At 40.7% G+C, this 19036-nt stretch overlaps 2 protein-coding genes across 2 annotated transcripts in view; one reads left to right on the top strand and one right to left on the bottom strand.

Moving 5' to 3' along the window:
• Positions 1-4150: 4150 nt before the first annotated feature.
• The window catches only part of LOC119484560 (von Willebrand factor A domain-containing protein 7-like), a 32042-nt gene continuing 17156 nt past the window's right edge, over positions 4151-19036 (top strand). The window contains exons 1-4 of the mRNA XM_037763432.1: positions 4151-4289; positions 17782-17971; positions 18577-18713; positions 18835-18979. Of these exons, the coding sequence (XP_037619360.1) occupies positions 4270-4289; positions 17782-17971; positions 18577-18713; positions 18835-18979 (492 nt within the window). The 5' untranslated portion in view covers positions 4151-4269. The remainder of the gene's footprint in view (positions 4290-17781; positions 17972-18576; positions 18714-18834; positions 18980-19036) is intronic.
• On the bottom strand, positions 9206-15333 carry LOC119484575 (prostaglandin D2 receptor 2). Its single transcript, XM_037763466.1, has 2 exons — positions 14885-15333; positions 9206-11329 (listed from the first exon to the last, which is right to left on the bottom strand). Exon 2 carries the CDS (start codon positions 11320-11322, stop codon positions 9952-9954), a length of 1371 nt encoding a protein of 456 aa, XP_037619394.1. The 5' UTR covers positions 11323-11329; positions 14885-15333; the 3' UTR covers positions 9206-9951.

Below are 19036 nucleotides of genomic sequence, written 5' to 3'. Positions count from 1 at the left end.
ACTTGTAATTTTTCCTTGTTTTTTTTTCATTGTTTGATGTTTCATTTGTGTGTGAAGCACTTTTTAACGGTGTGTTTTAAAAGGTGCTATATAAATAAAGCTTTACTTACTTACTTACAGCTTTCTACGGTCTGTTATTTCTTTATAGCAGACCGTTGCTATGTATAACAGACCGTTGCTATGGGCGCAGTTCTGATGTCGGTCTCTGGTGGACCATTTTTGTGTCAAATTAATTCTTAAAGATAGGGTCGACGATGTTGTAAAGCTAGCATAATTTGAAAGTAGCTTCGCCTCAGGAGCTCCGTCTAAACCCACCCGCTCCCCTCGGGGCTCCTTCCAAGGCAACGCCCCCCCCCCCCGCTAGCCCCCCCCGGCTCCCCCCACACACACACATGCACGAGCACCGCCGCATCATAACTACTTCACAGACACAGAGCGGAGAGAGGACCTCAACTCAGCAACGCTACCTCATGACAAGTAACCGCGGGAGTGTTACTGCAGGGCTGAGTTTTCTCTTCCGTTCTCCAGTAAACTTGCGGTGGCGACGTACTTTCACTTCAGGCTGGTGCACAAACAGGGTAGAGTATGAGCAGGGAGGCAGGGAGGCATCTGATTGGTTCTTTCCAAGCGGACCGCGAGGCAGTGATTGGGAGACGTTTTTACAGGATTACAGCAGCTTCAGATGACGGCTCTTTTCCGGTCCTTTTTCAGAGCTCATAAGTAATGGATCGCTGTCGGGGTGTAAAGACCATTTCAACCAATATAACAAATAGTGTACACTGGAGAACATCGTCAACCCTGCCTTTAAGTAAGTAGCCGTGTTATAATGTACAGCTAGCGGATCATTGTTGTGAAATAAAGACCCCTTCAGGGTGATGCAAGACCCCTGTCGGGGTTTATTTCACTACAATGACCCACTCGCTGTACATGATCCATTACTTGGAAACTCAGGAATCAAAATGTGGAAATACAAAAGTTGTACAACAGTTGTTGGCCAATACCCTCAACAACAATTTACAGTCACATATGTGTTGCAATTTGTGTGACGTTGAACCAGTAATACTAAACCCCAAGGAAAGTACAAGTTTCAGAAAATACCTAGAATTCTGTATGACCCAGGGTTCAGTGTTAATAGAAATAGGACATTCACAAACTAACCTCACTCACACTTCCTTTGAAACGCTGTTAACAAGTCGCAGCAGCAAACAACTTGCTGCTGCACCTTTATAATCTGCAGGCAGGAACACCCTTGCAGCTTACAAATCCTGGTCCTGCCTTGGAGCCCAGGGGTAAGTATATTACTAACATTTACAACTAGGAGTTGATTTATTACTTAAGTGATCTTGGGTGTTTATTGAGGGTTATTTACCGCTGACATGTATTTACCTCCATTCAACATAGTCAAAAATGATGAATGAAACTCATTATTCATAAAATGTCAGTGGTGCCACGTTAATTCCAAATAACTTTCTACAGAAATAGTGTACAATCTGTTTGTTAAAGATTCACATTCACATTAAACTATAAGTAACAGATATAAACCAAGTAGCCTAAATATATTAGGGAACAAACATAGATCATGAGCTTCTATTTACATATATTTTTATATTTATTTACTTTAATGCCAATTTAACTTGTTTGTATGTGCGTATGCATGAGTGTATACTTCAGCGCATGATGTTTAAAAGAAAATCACTGACGTGCGACACGCTTTAATTCTCCAGTCGGCATCTGTCAGCTATAAGTGCTGTAGCAGTGCATTAAACCCCTTTAAAGTAATACTTACCACCCCTCCCTCCACCTACTTTCTCTTTCATTATTTCCTCATATCTCATCAACAGTACTAACTGTTTTTCACAGCGCTTTATATAACCTCTGTAGATCTGTCATTTTCAGCATCTTACATCGTCAATGTTCTCACTGTTCTTGCGCTGTTTGATTATCTTTATCCTTATCTATGTGATTCTGTTTTTTATGTAGTTGAGTTTCAGTTCATTTAAGTTATATTTACTGCATCTCAAAGAGATTCTATGAATTACAACAAGAAATATGAAGACTCTTCAGCTGATTTAGTTTGTTGGCCTTATCCTAGCCCCCTCCATCCACTCGTTATACCAACATTTAGGGACTGTACAAACATTATTGGTGCGGGAAGGAAGTTGAACCTTATATTCTGCTTTTTAAAAAAACAAGTACCTCCCCAGAGTTATTAATATTTTCATTACATCCTCCCCTTGACATAGAAAAGACTGCAACAAGTAAAAAACAAGTACTTTCCCAGAGTTATTAATATTTTCATTAGATCCTCCCCTTGACATAGAAAAGACTGCAACAAGTAAAAAACAAGTACTTTCCCATAGTTATTAATATTTTCATTACATCCTCCCCTTGAATTCATAGAAAAGAATTGAAGTGGTTTAACTCATTTCCTCATTAGTAACTTAAAGAGGCAAAGCAAAAATAATTTACGACTATGTTCCCAAATTTAAATCATATTATCTTAAATGTGCAATGTGTAATAAGGGTCAGCATTTCACCTTTACTACTGGGTCCATACAATCTAAATTTAGAGTCAAAACTTATTAAAAAAAAAAAAAACAGCTCCAGGGGACTACCCCGACTCCCCACCGGATCAACAAACTTTTTGTTTAGACAGATTAGACACAGCGCCAGTCATTATGTTGTATATTGCACATTTAAAGGAACAATAATTTTCTTATTAGGGTTCAAGCCCCGAAGGGGCAGAACCCTTCTATGTTTGTGCCAGTTTGTTCTTTTTATTTGTTGTCTTATGCCGCGGCTCAAATTGCCGTGAGCTGGAATGAGCTAGAAACATGAAACTTGACACTATAACTGGAAATGATGTGCAAATGCTTCTCAAGGAATATGAGCCAAATCGACCACATGGTGGCGCTGTAATTAACGCCCAAACACGCGATTTTGGAAAGGCCACACTCCTCACACCGTTAGTCCGATTGACTTGAAACTTGACACACATGTCCAGCTCCACGTGATCTACAAAAAAGTTGCTTGGACCACTAAAGTCCGCCTATCTAGATTTTCCGCCATATTGGATTTTTTGAAAAACACATTTTTGACATCGATCTCCTCCTAAACCGTAGGTCCGATTTCTACCAAATCTTCAGTAGATCATTATTGGACTAAGCTCATCTAAAGTTGCATAAAGCTAGTTGATATCTCATTACGTTTTGAAGATGTTGACCAACAAACTTTTCAATGGGAGGGGCTAAGCAGGAAATTGGCCATAATTCATTGACAATTAATCCAATCATCATAAATCTTGGTAGATATTTTCAGTACGTGTTTGGGAAAAGGCGTACCAAAGCAGTAGTCGCTTGACCCATAGGGGGCACCACAAATATCAGTAACTTGTACCTCAAGATCCGGTGGACAGAATTTTATCAAATTGGGTACTCATTCTCTGGGGACAAAATCTGTAGTGTCATATTGATTGGTACATGTGGGTGTGGCCTATTTAGCATTATATGCTAAACTTTGCCTTTGCCCAATTTGCTGTGAGCTGGAACGAGCTAGAGGCATGAAACTTGGTACCATAACTGTACATAATGTCGTAATGCTTCACATAAAATATGATCCCAATTGGCCACATGGTGGCGCTAAAACATTTTTCAAGGCAAGCCCCCTCACACCATAAGTCCCATCGATTTGAAATATGACGGACATGTGCTGCTGAATGTGATCTACAAAAAAGTCTCTTGGAACACAAAAGTCCACCAACTAGATTTTCCGTCAAATTTTTTACATCTCCTCCTAAACCGTTGGTCTGATTGCTCAAAAATGTTCTATGGATCATCATTGGACCAGGCTAATCAAAAGTTGCATAAAACTTGTTGACAACTCGTTTCTTTTTCAAGATATTGACCAATGAACTTAAAGAGGGCGGGGTTCAGCACATCAATAGACCTAACTTCACAAGCCTTTGGCCCATCATTTCCAAACTTGCAGGATATTTTTACAAGAGTACCTGAAACATATCCTGAAAGTTTCATTCAATCGACCACTAGGGAGCTCTACAAGTCAGACTGGCCCAATTAGTTCATTTTGGCAGATAAGTGCCATGTTATCAGTAGTTATATGAGATGACCGATTCTCACAGTGACCCATGAATGCAACATCAGTGAATGCTGAGTTTCGTTTCTTGTTAGTGGTGAAGAGGAGTGATGAAAACACACGGAGGTTATTAGGGCTGTTCATCATACAGAGTTGTCCTCTATCAGCCATCCAGGCATGTGTGTGTTCAGCAACACGTGAGTAAAGTGTTACACTTGGTGCCTTGAGTTTATACTGATGTTGTAATGTGTTCTGTTTGTTAGCATAAAGTCGTTTACTAAGAGTAGACTCTCAGATGTGAAGGCTGCTCTGAATGTCTCTGTTGTGATTAGTATTGAAGTGTCTACAATGACGATGTCTCAGGCTAATGCTCATGTTGTGTTATAATTCACGTGACCAGCTAATTAACAGTTTGCCTTTAGGTTATGTTAGGTTATGTTAGGGCAGGGGTTCTCAACCTTTTGCAACTGAAGGCACACTTGTGATTGTCAAAACATTTCCGAGGCACACCTCCCCAAATAAATGAGTAAAAAACCTAACATGTTTATACAACAAATAATAAACTGGGCTGTAGATATGTGTTATGCCACTGTCAGCTGTAATGACCAAAATACATATTCTGCTTACCCTCAGTGAGACACTTGGGCTTGCCTCTGGGAAATCATGAGATCAAGTCGTGGTGGGATGGGTGAGAGGCTGACACGCAGAGTAGCATTCAAAGTTGCTTTCAGTTTGTTCCTTGCCTTTGATTTTGTGACAGTCACAATGGAAAACCCTGACTCACATAAATAGGTGGTGGTGAAAGGCAACAGAAATTTGATTGCCCGTTTTGACAGAGAGGGATATTGACTGGCAGCCAGTATCCAGAATGAAGCAAGGTCTACTTGTGTGAGCTGAAGCTTCAGGCTGCTGTCTGCTGATAGTTCCATCAGTTCATTTTCCAACACAGTGGAGAGAGCTATGTCTTCTGAAGCAGGATCCACAGAGAAAGGGTCCAAAATCCAAAGGTTTCCATCTCGTGCATCTTCTGGGAAGTAGCCTGTAAACTTTCCCGACAACTGAGTCAAATGCTGGGTTATAACACTGGATATGTTGACATGAGGAGTGGCTTCCAAAGTTTCACTTAGGAGTGAAAACACGTCAAATCGTCGCTCCTTGACTCTTCTGTTCCACAGAATAAGTTTTTTCTTGAAGCCCTCAATTTTGTCTGAAACCAAAAACACTGTGCTGTTTCTGCCTTGCATTGATATATTGAGCTGATTTAACTGGTCAGATATATCTGATAAGTAGGCCAGTTTTGCACAAAAGTTACCATCAGTGTAATGCTCAGCAAGAGGGGAGTGCTGCTCTTCCACAAATGTGTGCACTTCTCATATTTCCTCACCACACGCTTCGGAGCTTTTACTGGCGCAGGGTTGTCTCCCACATCACTTTTTCGCTTTAAAAACCGATCCATTTTGTCTCACTGCATCCGAGAACGTTAGCTAGCTAACAGTGGCAAACACGTTTGTCTCTACCTGATGATGTTTGGTGTTTTTACACAAGGCCTATTGAAGGAGGTTGGGTCACACTTAATCAACGCGCCTTCGGGGTACCGCACATGCGCAGTAATATCCGCTCTGCACTCGCCGAAATTGAGACGATCGCAACGCACGACCGCAGCTCCAGTTACACTGCGCATGTGTTATACCCAATACAAGACCCGTGTCCACCCGTGTCTCAGCCTCCTTCAATAGGCTTTGGTTTTACGGCAGCTGGCATCTTACCTCCTTTAGGTTTTACCTGTTCACTTTGCTAAATAATACTAAAAAAATAATCTAGTACCACTGCCTCCGCGGCCCACTAGATGGCGCTCTGCGGCACACTGGTTGAGAATGGCTGTGTAAGGGTGACCATATTTACAGACCCTCAAACCGGGACGCTTAAGTGTACCACACGTTCACGTAAACATAACCTAATTGACACGTCCAACTTGGGGCCTTTCCCATTTGTTCTTTTATACGGCTTGACTCCTTTCCTCGACTCCTCTCCTCGCGTCTTAGTCCCGCCCACGGGAGATGCGAGTGGAGGAGGCGAGGAAAAGACTCGAGGAGAGAGGAAACGAGGAAATATGTTTTTAGAGACATGAGACCTCCTTTCCTCTGAAGCGTTACGTGAAGCGACGTCCGTTTCTGATGACAGCAGCAGCTGATCACATCTGGATCGAGTAGCAGTATTTCTCTCTGTAGCCTGTTACCTGTTTAACAAACACCTGCACATGAATAACAGCTGCAGTCTGTGTTTATACTGTGGACTGAGTCCTGCTTAGAGGACCAGGAACCATCTCTACTGGCACAATGCCTTTATATTATTTATTCATTATAAGCGTCTGTAGTTATTGATATTCTGACAGTATAAATTATGTATTAGGCTGAATGTTTCAGGGAAAAGTGAAATGATGCAACTCATATCAAATTCGACGCTCAGGAATTATCAGCCTCATGTTACTGAATGGAAATGAGGATAAATGATGTAAAAGGTGTAAAAGACAAACCCTCCTTCTGTCTCTGACTTTAACTGGATCATTAATAAAAGTTAATGGGGGAAAAAACAGATCATCAAAAGAAAAACTCTTTCTAATAAATGAAGAAAGATATTTTAAGTCTATTCATTGTCAGCTTTTATAAACCCCTTTCAGGGTCAGACTCCTTCAGTGACGGTGTGTGAAACAGAGATACTGCAGGTACTTCTGCTGCTGGAACACTTCACCATCAACATGGTCCGTTTGTTGTTCACACCTACAGTTAACGCAGGTTATAACTACATGGTGAATCAGAAGACAACTAAAATATAAATCTTTTAATCTGTGATCTGTCTTCACTCTGGTATGAAACTCTAGTGATGTCGATGTATCAGATCAAACCGATCAGCAGCAGCGTCCAATCAATAACTGATATCCAATAAGGGGGCGTGTCGGTCGGTAAAAAACTTCCTTGGAGGAGCCATGAGCGAGGATACACTTGTGTATCCTCGCTCATGGCTCCTCCAGCAAGCCTCCTCGCTCCTCGCTCCTCGCTCCTCGCTCCTCGATGCGCATTTTATGAATTGGAACGTCCTTCAAGATGGAGCACTGAGATTGATTTCCAGGTCACAGCCGGAGGATCGAGGAGACGAGGAGGCGAAAAATGGTGAAATGAGATGCAGCTCTGGTGGATTGTCAGTACTAAACTATCTCTAAACTAAATTAAAGGGACAAATTAAAGGGGCAGTGAGCTCAATTTACCGTATTGACGATTGCTACCAAATTTTCTGTGGATCATTATTGGACCAGGCTCATCAAAAGTTGCATAAAGCTTGTTGACATCTCATTGCGTTTTCAAGATATTGACCAATGAACCTTAAGAGGGCGGGGCTCAGCACATCAATAGACCTAACGTCACAAGCATTTGGTCCATCATCTCCAAATTTACAGGATATGTTCACAAGAGTACCTGAAACATCCCCTGAAAGTTTAATTCAAATCGACCAGTAGGGGGTGCTTTGAGCGAAAAAAGCTTGAACCCGCGAGCTGCCGCTTTCGGCTGTAATTATTCTTATTTTTAAAAAAGAGTTGCTAAATGTATGGTGTTTACTGCTACCGAATGAGTAAACTGGACAATTGTGTCATGCTGAACTTATGCTAAATGAGACATTTAACTTTTTGTCCTTATTTTAAGAAAGAGGTGGCTGTAGGTAGATGCAGTGTATTCTGTGTTTGTCAAAACTGACATATTGGCCATACCAGTTGATTATGATGATCATTTATAACTGCTTGTTCCATTTTTTGCAATAAATCTTGCAGGCTGGAATGGGGTAGAAACATGACGTGAGAAAACAAAAGGCCCTCCTCTGCTCTCCCAAAATGATTCAGACCACTCTCCCCTCCAACATAAATAAAACCAACATAATCACTTTTGTACAATCACAAATGGACAGAAATCCTAACGGCTTGTTTCAAACGCACAATTTCTGAATAAGGGCTGTGTGTGTTTCTCCGTATATTGAGCGCATCGATACTTTCACAGTATTTATATAACACCTAAACCTGTTTTATTATATAAAAGACAGGAAACTCTCACTTTTTACAATATGGGACCTTTAAATGAACCCCTCAATTTGCGTAATATTCAACATATTCTTGTTCTGCAATCCTCATATTTTATATTGCTGACTGTAAAACTATTTAGTAAAATGTACACAGGATGCATGTATTTCAGTCCTCAATTCTTCCCTCCTTCCTCTTTTTTCATTCCTGTTTCTTTGTCACTTTGAGTTTACTGTAAGTGATTTTCACTTCAAAGAGAAAAAGGCATTGCTACACAGCCATATGAAATATATGAAACAGAGGGGCAGAAAACGAGAGACAGTCCCAAACGAGGGTGGAGAGAGAGAGAGAGAGAGAGAGAGAGAGAGAGAGAGAGAGAGAGAGAGAGAGAGAAAAATATAATCTGAACTGAATGTCTGAGAGGAGAGAAGAGATTTGTATGTCAGTCTGGTCCGTTAGGTTTAATCCTGCTCTGTCTTTATATTCTGGATCTTCACTCTCTAATATTCTCTCCAAATTACAACTACCTCCATGGTAATCCCATGCTGCTGTGGCCTACATTACACCTCAGCCTGTGTGTGCGTGGGTGCGTCCGATTGAGTGTGATGGAACCAGACGATTGCGGCGGCGGTGATGACACAGTCAATCAAAATGGATATCAGATATGATCAAATCCAATCACTCAGAAAGGTGGCCAAACGTTCAACAGTTCCGATTTAAAGTGCACCTGGATTACACGACCTGAAAAGCATAATCCTACTTTATCATATCACATCTGTTTATGTAATCAGTGCTATACTGCTCTCTGGTGGCCAAAAAATAAACATATAATTAAAATAAAATAAATAAATAAATACAATTTGAAATAATAAACATAATTTGGTGCTGCAGAAATGTATTTGTTTTCTTTCCTATCCCTTCCTCTTACCCCGTTACATTTATTTAGTTGAGAGAAAAGATGAGAAATTTCTCAAATGATAACATGTTAGTAGACTTCACTAAAAACAAAGGACTGAATTGACTGAATTAACAAACCAGACCAATAATTTCTGTCCGTACAAAATGCATTGTAATTTAATGAAGTGATACATACAAAAAATTGGCATTGAGTCCATTCAATGCTGTGCAAAATATTGTAGTCAAAATGCAAATATTGTATCAGCATCCTAGATACGTAACAAAACAAGAAGTCTACAGCTTTCGGCTCTGTGAGGCTGTAATTAGGTACGGCAATACTTGGAGCTGAATTCTAACATCAGCATGCTAACATGCTCACAAGAGCCCCTTTCACACAGCGATTCCGCAGTAGAGTGTTCCAGGAATGATGTATTTTTGTAGGCCAACCAGGAAGTTAGCATACCCCTGGGTTCCCTCGACGAAAAGCCAATGGATTTTTACCATTGGGTTTCAGATTATTGCTGAAAATAAGCTCTGTGGCAAACACATGTTTATGATACTTACATGTTTTGTTCAGTGTAAATGCAATCGCCAGAAGTACAAAGCTAACATTGCTAAGGCTAAGGCTGTAAAGGCGAGATGACAGTTACAGTATATCAAGCAACAGCGACGGTAGGGCCAAAAAGGCGTCATGTGTCTTCAGGTGGTAGCAAACGAAGCCATGAAGCCAGCCAAGCTAAAGCGATATCTGATTACAAAGCCCCTGGAATATCAGGGCAAAACAAAGTGATGTTAATAAGATTCAAATTGAAATGTGTCAAACAGGTCTGAAGTATTTAGTTTGAAACATTTTAGAATACAAATAGTTCCAACGGCATTGGCATGGCAAATCCAGTGTCTCAGCTATGCTCCGCCTCATCTTCTGATTCTTGTCTTGTATGCTCCATGTGAGTGTCTTTGAGGTCTTCAGAGGGCGAAGGCAGTGGAAGGGGCGGTTGGTTTACAGGTGATGAACCCGTTGGTGACCCTGGCGTCGCAAGGCCCACATCTCGACTGCTCCTCCGCTGAATATGGGCTCTTAAAGTTTTCCTTGGCGCCGTCAGTAACCCCCCTCTTTCCTCTACCAGTCCATCAAACACTGCTCCCAGACTCTGTCGTATTCTCACACAGAAGTCGGGAATGCTGAAGGCGTACAGAATGGGGTTCAACACGGGGTTCAAGAATGCAAAGGTTGTGGCGAAGGGCAGCCCCACCTCCACCAGTTCGAGAGTTTTTCGCCAGGCTGTCGCTTCGATCATGCAGAAGATGTGATAGGGAGCCCAGCACAGTACAAATGCTGCAATCACAAATGTCACCATCCTTGTGAAGCTCTGGGACAGTTGACTGAGATTGGTTTGACTAGGGTAAGTGGAGAACAATCTAGTGCGTGAAGGGGATGAAGATGGACCGGAGTTTTTTGTGGTTGTAGGGGTATTTGGAATTCCTGATGGCCCATCTTTCTTCACAATCAGTGCATTAGTGAACCTGCAAACACTCTGCTGCCTCCTCATGCTCCTCTTCCTCAGGCTGAGAACAATTTGGATGTAGCTTCCTGCAATCACCACCAGGGGGAACAGGAATGCCAGTAGCAACTTGGAGATGGCAGTTGCCGACTGCCTCACATCGCAATCTCTGTCCAGAGTGGCATGAGATGAGGAATACAAGGCAAAATTATGATAGCACAGTTTCTTCTCATCCATTTTCTTAGTCACTGAGCGGAACAGGAAGTAAGGCAATGTATTAATTGCCGCCCACAGCCAACCCAACGCACACACCTTCCACGCTCCTGCCACTGAGCGATGATTCTGGCTCCACACCGGCTTGGCCGCCAGAAGGCAGCGGTCCACCGAAATGGCAGCCAGCAGGAAGGCTGACACAAACATGTTCAAGAAGAAGATGGACGCCTGCGCTTTGCAAAGCCTGTCGCCGAGCTCCCAGCTATGCGAGGAGTTCAAGTACAAGGTGAAAAGGGGCAGCGTCAGAGTTGTCAGGAAGTCAGACATGGCCAGGTTGAGCACCCAGACAGAGGCCACTGTGCGGCGCTTCAGGCGGAAGCCCACCACCCAGAGGATGAGGGCGTTCTCCAAAATCCCCAGGCAAGAGACCAGGCCGTGGAAGCAAACCACTACCATGTTGGCCTTGGTGTTGTTGTTCACTCTGTCCTCCCTCATCATCTGTAGCAGGGGACAGATCAGCGGTACCCCCGAGTCATTGGAGGTGATGTTTGACATCGGTGCCCTGAAAGATAAAAGACAGCGACAAGAAGCTGAGTTAGAACTGATTCAAATCAGAGTCAGAGTTAGGAGGCAGTGGTACACACATGCTTGTTCTTGTTTGAAAGCTGAACACTTGTTATCTTCTGCAGTAGCTGAAGTTTGTTCCAAGCATGGTCATGGCTGTCTACAGTGGAAAAGATTACGGGGCTGATGATGGTGATGCTGATGCTGATGGTGATGGTGATGGTGATGGTGATGATAAGAACAATAGACGTGCCTTTGCCTGTAGACAGCTGATACATCACCACCCCCTTTCTTCGTATACAGTGACTAAATGAAATGAGCGCCGTAATCGTCACGATTGTTAATGTTTATTGATCAATTAGAAATCTACTTTGCTGCCGTGGAAAGTAAATAGAAGCTTATCAAATGATAATTGTGATAATTAAATCAAACAACATAGCTGACAGGTGATGAATCTTCTTGATGTATCAGTATTATTCTTGGCAGCAGGAGGCTACTGTACTCTGCTGTGACTCATACAAGAATCTCATACTAGGGTTACATCTTTGGATTTGAATTACAAGAGCAGGAGAGACATAGCGCTATGACATTTCATGTATCATATCCACGATCTACGCTAATGACACACTAACATGATGACTGTTCTTGAGAATTTGTAGAGTACTGCACACACACCAGCTGGTAGGTGTGCACCTCAGCCTCCCACAATACACTAAAATCACCACAATATAGTATTTCCTTTCATATTCCTTATTCTCAAGAAACCCAAATGAGAAAAAACAAAACATTGTCCCTTTGATACGAACAACGTGTCCAATCCTGTTCCTGTCGTCTAACCACATACCAGCTGTTGGGCAACTACACTTGCTTAGTTAAACAATACAGTCTGGGAATGTTTGAGAACCCAAGGAGATACCAGCAACAGCATGCCATTTATTTATGTATCTATCAATCTATCAATCTCTATTTCATTGAAATAACTACCTTATTTGCAAAGATTGCAATATCAACTCCACACCTTTAAGGAATGAAACATATTATAAATTTATAGAGGTAATCACCACTCCTCTCTCCCAGTGTTCACAACATTATCTGACTTGTCAGATTCTGTTAGTGAGTGTGTTTAGCGTTAACGCAAATTTGTTTTAACGGTACTAATTTCTTTTAACGCATTAACGCAACTTGCGATTTTAAATTAACCTCAGGATTAAAATCCGACGGGCCACTGTCAGGCCCGGCTGCTATTCAATCTTTCGGAAGTTGTAGCAGGCTCAGTTTTAAAGCTACAGTGAAGATATTGGCATTATATGAAACTAGAAAACATAAGGAATCCGTGTCAACCTAGCTTGTCGGGAAGGAGGGTAAATAACGCTTCAAAGTTAGGCTAAATTTTGGCGATGAAAAACTTGCATGGCCATTTTCTAAGGGGTCCCTTGACTTTATGATAATCACATGCAGTTTGGGGCAAGTCATAGTCAAGTCAGCACACTGACACACTGACGGCTGTACTGTAGAACAATATTATTCAAATAAAGTGTTTCCATTTAATTCTTACATAGAGCCATGATCCCATACTTAGTCACATCCCATTGTACTGACTGGTGAGGTTTAGGGTTAGGTGAGGTAAACACGGCACCTTGTCTGCACATGAATACAGACATGAGTAAAATATATCCATTACACAATGCTGACGAGATAGCACGTCAACAGTAGACGTCACATAGAAGTGGTGTACATCATCTGAAAGCTGGGAACCTGAAGATTAATCTGAGATGCAGCTCAGCACTGTGTCAAGTTCTTCTAGTCATAAATCAGAAATAAACATGAATAAATTAATAAATTAATTAACCAAAATAAATTGTGAAAGTGTATAAGAGCTTAGAACATTATGATCGAAGTATATGATGACCATCCCCATGCTCTATTATGTCTCATAAGTTGTTGCAGCAATTTTGAGGTTGATAACATACGTTACACAGATTTGGTGCTAAATTTAACCATTTTTTACCACTCAAGAATTCATAAAAATTATCAAAAATCCCCCCAAAATACCACATTAAGGCACCATGACCGTGAGGAGGACCATAGAAAAAGCCATGCTATGATTTGGTATCAAAAACTTTTTACATTTGGAGATTTTTTTGGAAATGTAATTTTTGGCAATTGGATGTCGAGCACTTCAGTTCTGGAAACTGCTCAGAAACCCGCTTATTGTCAATCTACCTAGTAAAGTCATCCATCCTCTGAATGCTCTAGGTCTCTAGTTTGTGGCTGTACAGTTTCAAAAAGTGGTCTCACTATATGAAATGGCTACTATGGGGATTAACATCATCACACATTAATACAATTGGACTCATTGGATGCACAAGAGTCTCAGCTTTCCAGTCATACCCAATTTATGCAATTCCAAGAATGTCTATGGACCCCAGAATGCAGAAATATTCAAATAAACCATTTTAGAACGGGCGAAAATAACACGTTTGCACTGCATGCAAAAAACTGCATGGTGATTGTAAACTGTATGTGATTATCTTAAAGTGGGCATGTCGGTAAAGGGGAGACTCGTGGGTACTCATAGAAACCATTTTCATTCACATAACTTGAGGTCAGAGGTCAAGGGACCCCTTCGAAAATGGCCATTGATGAGCGATGCGCAGAGCAAGTGACGTAGTATATCAGGCGACTGTTATTGAAAGTTTTAAGTTTTAAGATTTAACTTAACTTAACTTAAATTTCCATGAACAAAGAGGTGTGTGTTATGGCTCAGCGTGTTGACATAAGTGCCTGGCGAGCTGTCAACGTACACATTTGTAGCAGTGGATTGTGTTTGACACTGTAACCGCTTCTCATGAGCTGCTCTGCTGTTTGGTTGCTTTTGACATTTAATTGGATTTTATTAGGCACACCTAGCTAATATTTACTCTACACACATTGGCATAAATGATGTGAACAAAATATTAGAAGTAAAAAGCAATAATGCAACAGCACCATCAAATACAGCCTCTACAATAACATTAAAGTTGAGTCAACACATCTCATTTAAACAAAAAAAAACAGTATAACCTTAATGAAGGTCTGATTTACTGTAGGGCTCTTTTATTAGACTGTATACATGTTCACCTGTAATAAACTGGCCACAAGGCGTAGGCCTATATACACATCAGATAATTATATGATATTGTACCTGTCTGTAAACCCCTAATGTTAGATATATCCACAGATTACTGCTGTACCACGATGAGCGTGATAGGAAGTGATAAGAGACTGTATCTTGTATCAGAATCTATTCTTTCTACATTTAAACAGAGCTGTTTATATTGTAGAGCCGTATGGGGAAATAAATCACCAACCCTGCAAGCACCTTTTGAAAATAAATAAGCACAACATATGATTGGGTACAATATCCCCATGTTTAAAGCACTTTGAGTGGTCGGAAGACTAGAAAAGCGCTATATAAATTCCATATAAAATAATAAAAAATAAAGTCCATTTACCATTTAAATTACATGATATGAAACTGTGAATTAAATATAATAGAAAAAAACATACTTACTGTGAGAGTATCAGGAACGCATGGAAAAAAGTAGGTCGACAAGGCACTTTAGGAGGCAGAGAGTCTAAATGTTAGGTTACAATTTCCTGTTCTGTCCGGTTCCTTTGTTTTACTGTCGCACACAGTCATCCCTCCAGTTCTGTCACTTTATACAGCTCTCCTGTTAGGGAGACACCCACTGAAACCCTGCCACACACACACACACACACACACACACACACACACACACACACGCACACACACACACACACACACACACACACACACACACACACACACACACCTCCCCTTGCTCCACTCTAGATACCTGATGAATGAGGGAGGAGTGGATGCTAATTTGACTGTGGTTTAAATGCAGACAGGTAGGTTGTGGGGGAAATAGAGAGGCCTAGGAAATCCCATACAAGAACGACACAGGGACTAAAATATGATATCTTTGATATGTCATTGTCTGTTCTACATGACTGATCACCATGTCAAGGCTTGTGTGAACTTGTTCCCCTGACACTTCATATACTGGGCCATGATGATGCATTGCGTTGATACACAATGTATAAATCTATGCACGGACACATTTTCATAATGACATCTGTGCAGTTAACGCAACAGTCCTAATCTACTTTCAACTGGAACAACAACATTCACACTTATTTGGAAGCTCGCAGTATCTACGAGAGTAAAGAGCGAAGAGGACAAAACTATGTTTTGCTCAGTGGTTACAAACGTCTCTGTCACCATCTGGTGGTGAACACGATTCAAAACACCTTTCACTTTCAATAGAGTGCTACAGGAATGTTTAGTTACCAGAAATGAGAAAACCAGAAATGAGTTAGTATTTTATAACTTTGAGTTCCCTCGTCTGGAAGTCACTGGGTTTTTATAATGGGTTTTTAGTAGGATGCCTGAAATAAGGTCTGTGGTTAACACAAGCTCAAGATAATTTAATGTTTTGTTCTATGATATAAAATGCGTCAGTAAATATCCCACTCGTGAATTATGTGTCTGACATTCTATTGGTTGTTGAATTTTGACAGGGTTATTGCTGTGTTCTTGTGAAACGTCTGCTCTCAGATTTCTCCTCTGCTCTTGGATTTTTTTGTGCAATAACCCTGTCAAAATTCACCATATATTTATATATATACATATACATATATATACATATATATATATATATATATATATGTATATATATATATATATATATATAATTAACAAGAAATAAATAAATAAAAAGGGCTGATAAGCAGAAGAGTAAATAAATAAGGGAACTAATACAAAGACAAATAAATGAAGAAGTGAATTAAAACAGAAATATAAGTCACAGGTCCTTCATTTAGTATAAAAGGGAACAGGCAACAACAGCTGTCAGTGTGTCAGTGTGCTGACTTGACTATGAGTTGCCCAAAACTGCATGTGATTATCATAAAGTGGGCATGACTCTTGGGTACCCATAGAACCCATTTTCATTCGAATCAGTTTTTTCTCACCAAAATGTAACGCAAGTTTGAAGCGTTATTTAGCTTCCTTTGTGACAAGCTACTATGATATGGTTGGTCCCAATGGATTTTTATATTATTCTGTAACTTCCCAAGGGTGTTCCTTATGTATTTAAATCCGAACATTCAAGTTGTAGTCAAAGTATGTATGTTTTAGTGCCAAAATGCTATTTTCCCAAGCCTTCTAAAAACTTTTTCCCACGTGACCTGATGTAGGTTTCAGCATGATGACGCTGCTACATATACAGTGTATATACATCCTTATAATGAGTGTATTAACGTTACATACAGTAACTTAGACGATGGTCGGCATGCTTCCAGTTTGGAGAGGCAGACAAGCGAAGTCTGTTACCCCGTCAAATTGTGTTTTCCTCCTGTTAAAATAATAGCACCCCCTCGGTTGTTAGAGTTAGGGATAAGGTTAAGTGGCAATAATATTCTAAATATAGCATACACTTTAACTTTTATTGATTTTTTTTAGGTGGCTAAAGGTGGCCCATTCACAGCCGCTTTACCTCTTTGTCAGACAGCCCTTTGGACTACATTCACAAAAACAGTTATTTTACCTTGCAGAACGTAGGAATATGCATACGAACTCACTTCAAAAAATCCAAACTAACCCTTTCAGTCATTTCCAAACATAGCATAGCTAACTTTGACTCAGCTAGTGCTAGCGTTCACATTATTCATGAACTTATTGATTAGCTTTCTTTGATAACCTATGTCACTGCTTTTTGTTAACGGCTGGGTGGGTGTTTCCATTTGATAAAAACGGAAAAGAACGCAGATGGACCCGCCCTTTAAATAATACGTATGATTTTAACATTGTTGTAAACTATTATTTATACATTTACTTTTTTATATGTATTCATATTATATTTGATATATATGATATAATTTATTATTTACTTTTATAATTACATTTATTTAATTTTTTTTGGAACCCATTGTCCAGATGGCTTTAAGTTCATTATTTAAATAACCACCGAGAAATCTGTGAATAGCAAATAAAGGTAAATGATATGTTTGGTGGGGAGTGGCCGCATCAGCACATTCTTCAAGTGTGTACTAAACCTGTGTCTTTGTCTATGAACTCATGTCATCATGTTAGTTTTCTCTCACTGTCATCTTTTATCATTTTTGGAGTATTAGTATAGTATTTTGCTAATCAAAAATTCTCATATATGACTCTGTTCCTGAACATTTGTCTTTTTTTGTAGGATTTAAATTCTCTTATTCTAATATGTTTTCTAATATATCTTCCAGAAACATTTGTCAATATGAGCATCCGAAATCACAACACAACGCGGTTGAATAATCTGAATTAACAGTCCTTTTCCATCATATTTCATCATTATTAAGCTGATAACTGATATCTAATCATTATCTCTCTCCCTGTAGATTGATCATGACACCTGTGCTGGGCATTGCCCTTCTGATTTTGGTCCTATCAGGGCCCACAGTGGCCTTTGTCCCCATGGGGGTTGGGACGTCCACTCATGTCAGCATTACAGGAACGGCTGTATTGCAAGAAGTGACGGAGACATGCCGGGCGGTGGCCGATGAGGCCGGTCTTGACTTCGAACCCACGGTAGGATGAGAGATAACAAAATGTGCAACACAGCACAAAGTCACACACGACAACACGCAGAAACATACTTCACCCTCATTTCAACACATTTGTGTTTAAATTCAGCCTGGATGTAATCATAATACACGAAAAGCAAGAGAGGAACACACGGCAGAAATTAAATATAATATTAATAAGTATTTTTTCTTTAGTGTGTAATCACTTGAAAATAAGAATCGTTGGGTTTTTTCGCTACCTTAGAATGAGGCATTTATATCTACATACGGAGCCGACCGCCATGTTTCTACAGTAGCCCAGAACGAACAAACCAAACACTTGCTCTAGATAGGGCAACTTGCGCTTCCGCGTCGGCCACCGTAGTTCTCCTACACGCTTAGCCCACGGGAGAAGTTTCAATTAGTTGCAATTTGCAACCTCACCGCTAGCTGCCGCAAAATCCTACACACTGCACCTTTAAGAATCTTCCTCAATCACCTTGCTCTAGCGCTGGCTTTGTGCCTGCAGAAAAAATAGACCCTTCGTCTTGTTTTAAACACTTCATCGTATCCTTTGTGACATTGTATTCCATACTGGAACTGGAACCTCTATCCTACCTCTGACTACAGGGTTCGTCTCCTGAAGAGCTGGCCCAGGCCTGTCTAGGTCTCACAGCAACAGGAGAAGTGTCCGGGGCCAAGTTTCACTCTGCTCTTCAAGAGATCTACACCCAGAACAGCCTGGTGGACCGCGACTTTGTCTACAGGTTGAAGAAAGATCGGAACAAAACAACTGTTGTTACAAAGCGATACAATAATGGGACTGTGTGTGTTGCTGAGCTTTAAACATGATTTGCTCTTACACTTCGTTATGTAAAATTTTTTCAGTGCTCCACACCACTTCAACTCAGAGACCTTTCTGGAGGGACGTGGCCTGATCATGCAGGGTATGGGAGCCATTAAGGCTGCCATTCGCATGGAGAACTTCCAGGCTGCCAGGGAAACACTGGGTAGAGTTCTTCATACACTACAGGTGAGAGGAGTGGAAAGGAACAGCTGGGTATAAAGAGATTAAAGGGCAAGGTGGGGA

This window comes from Sebastes umbrosus, chromosome 3 (assembly GCF_015220745.1).
Source record: "Sebastes umbrosus isolate fSebUmb1 chromosome 3, fSebUmb1.pri, whole genome shotgun sequence".
Classification (NCBI taxonomy): domain Eukaryota; kingdom Metazoa; phylum Chordata; class Actinopteri; order Perciformes; family Sebastidae; genus Sebastes; species Sebastes umbrosus.
This window is presented reverse-complemented; position numbering and strand designations above follow the sequence as displayed.

Excerpts from the sequence above, each read along its gene's own strand:
- LOC119484575 (XM_037763466.1), bottom strand. The coding sequence starts at position 11,322 with ATGTCAAACATCACCTCCAATGACTCGGGGGTACCGCTGATCTGTCCC.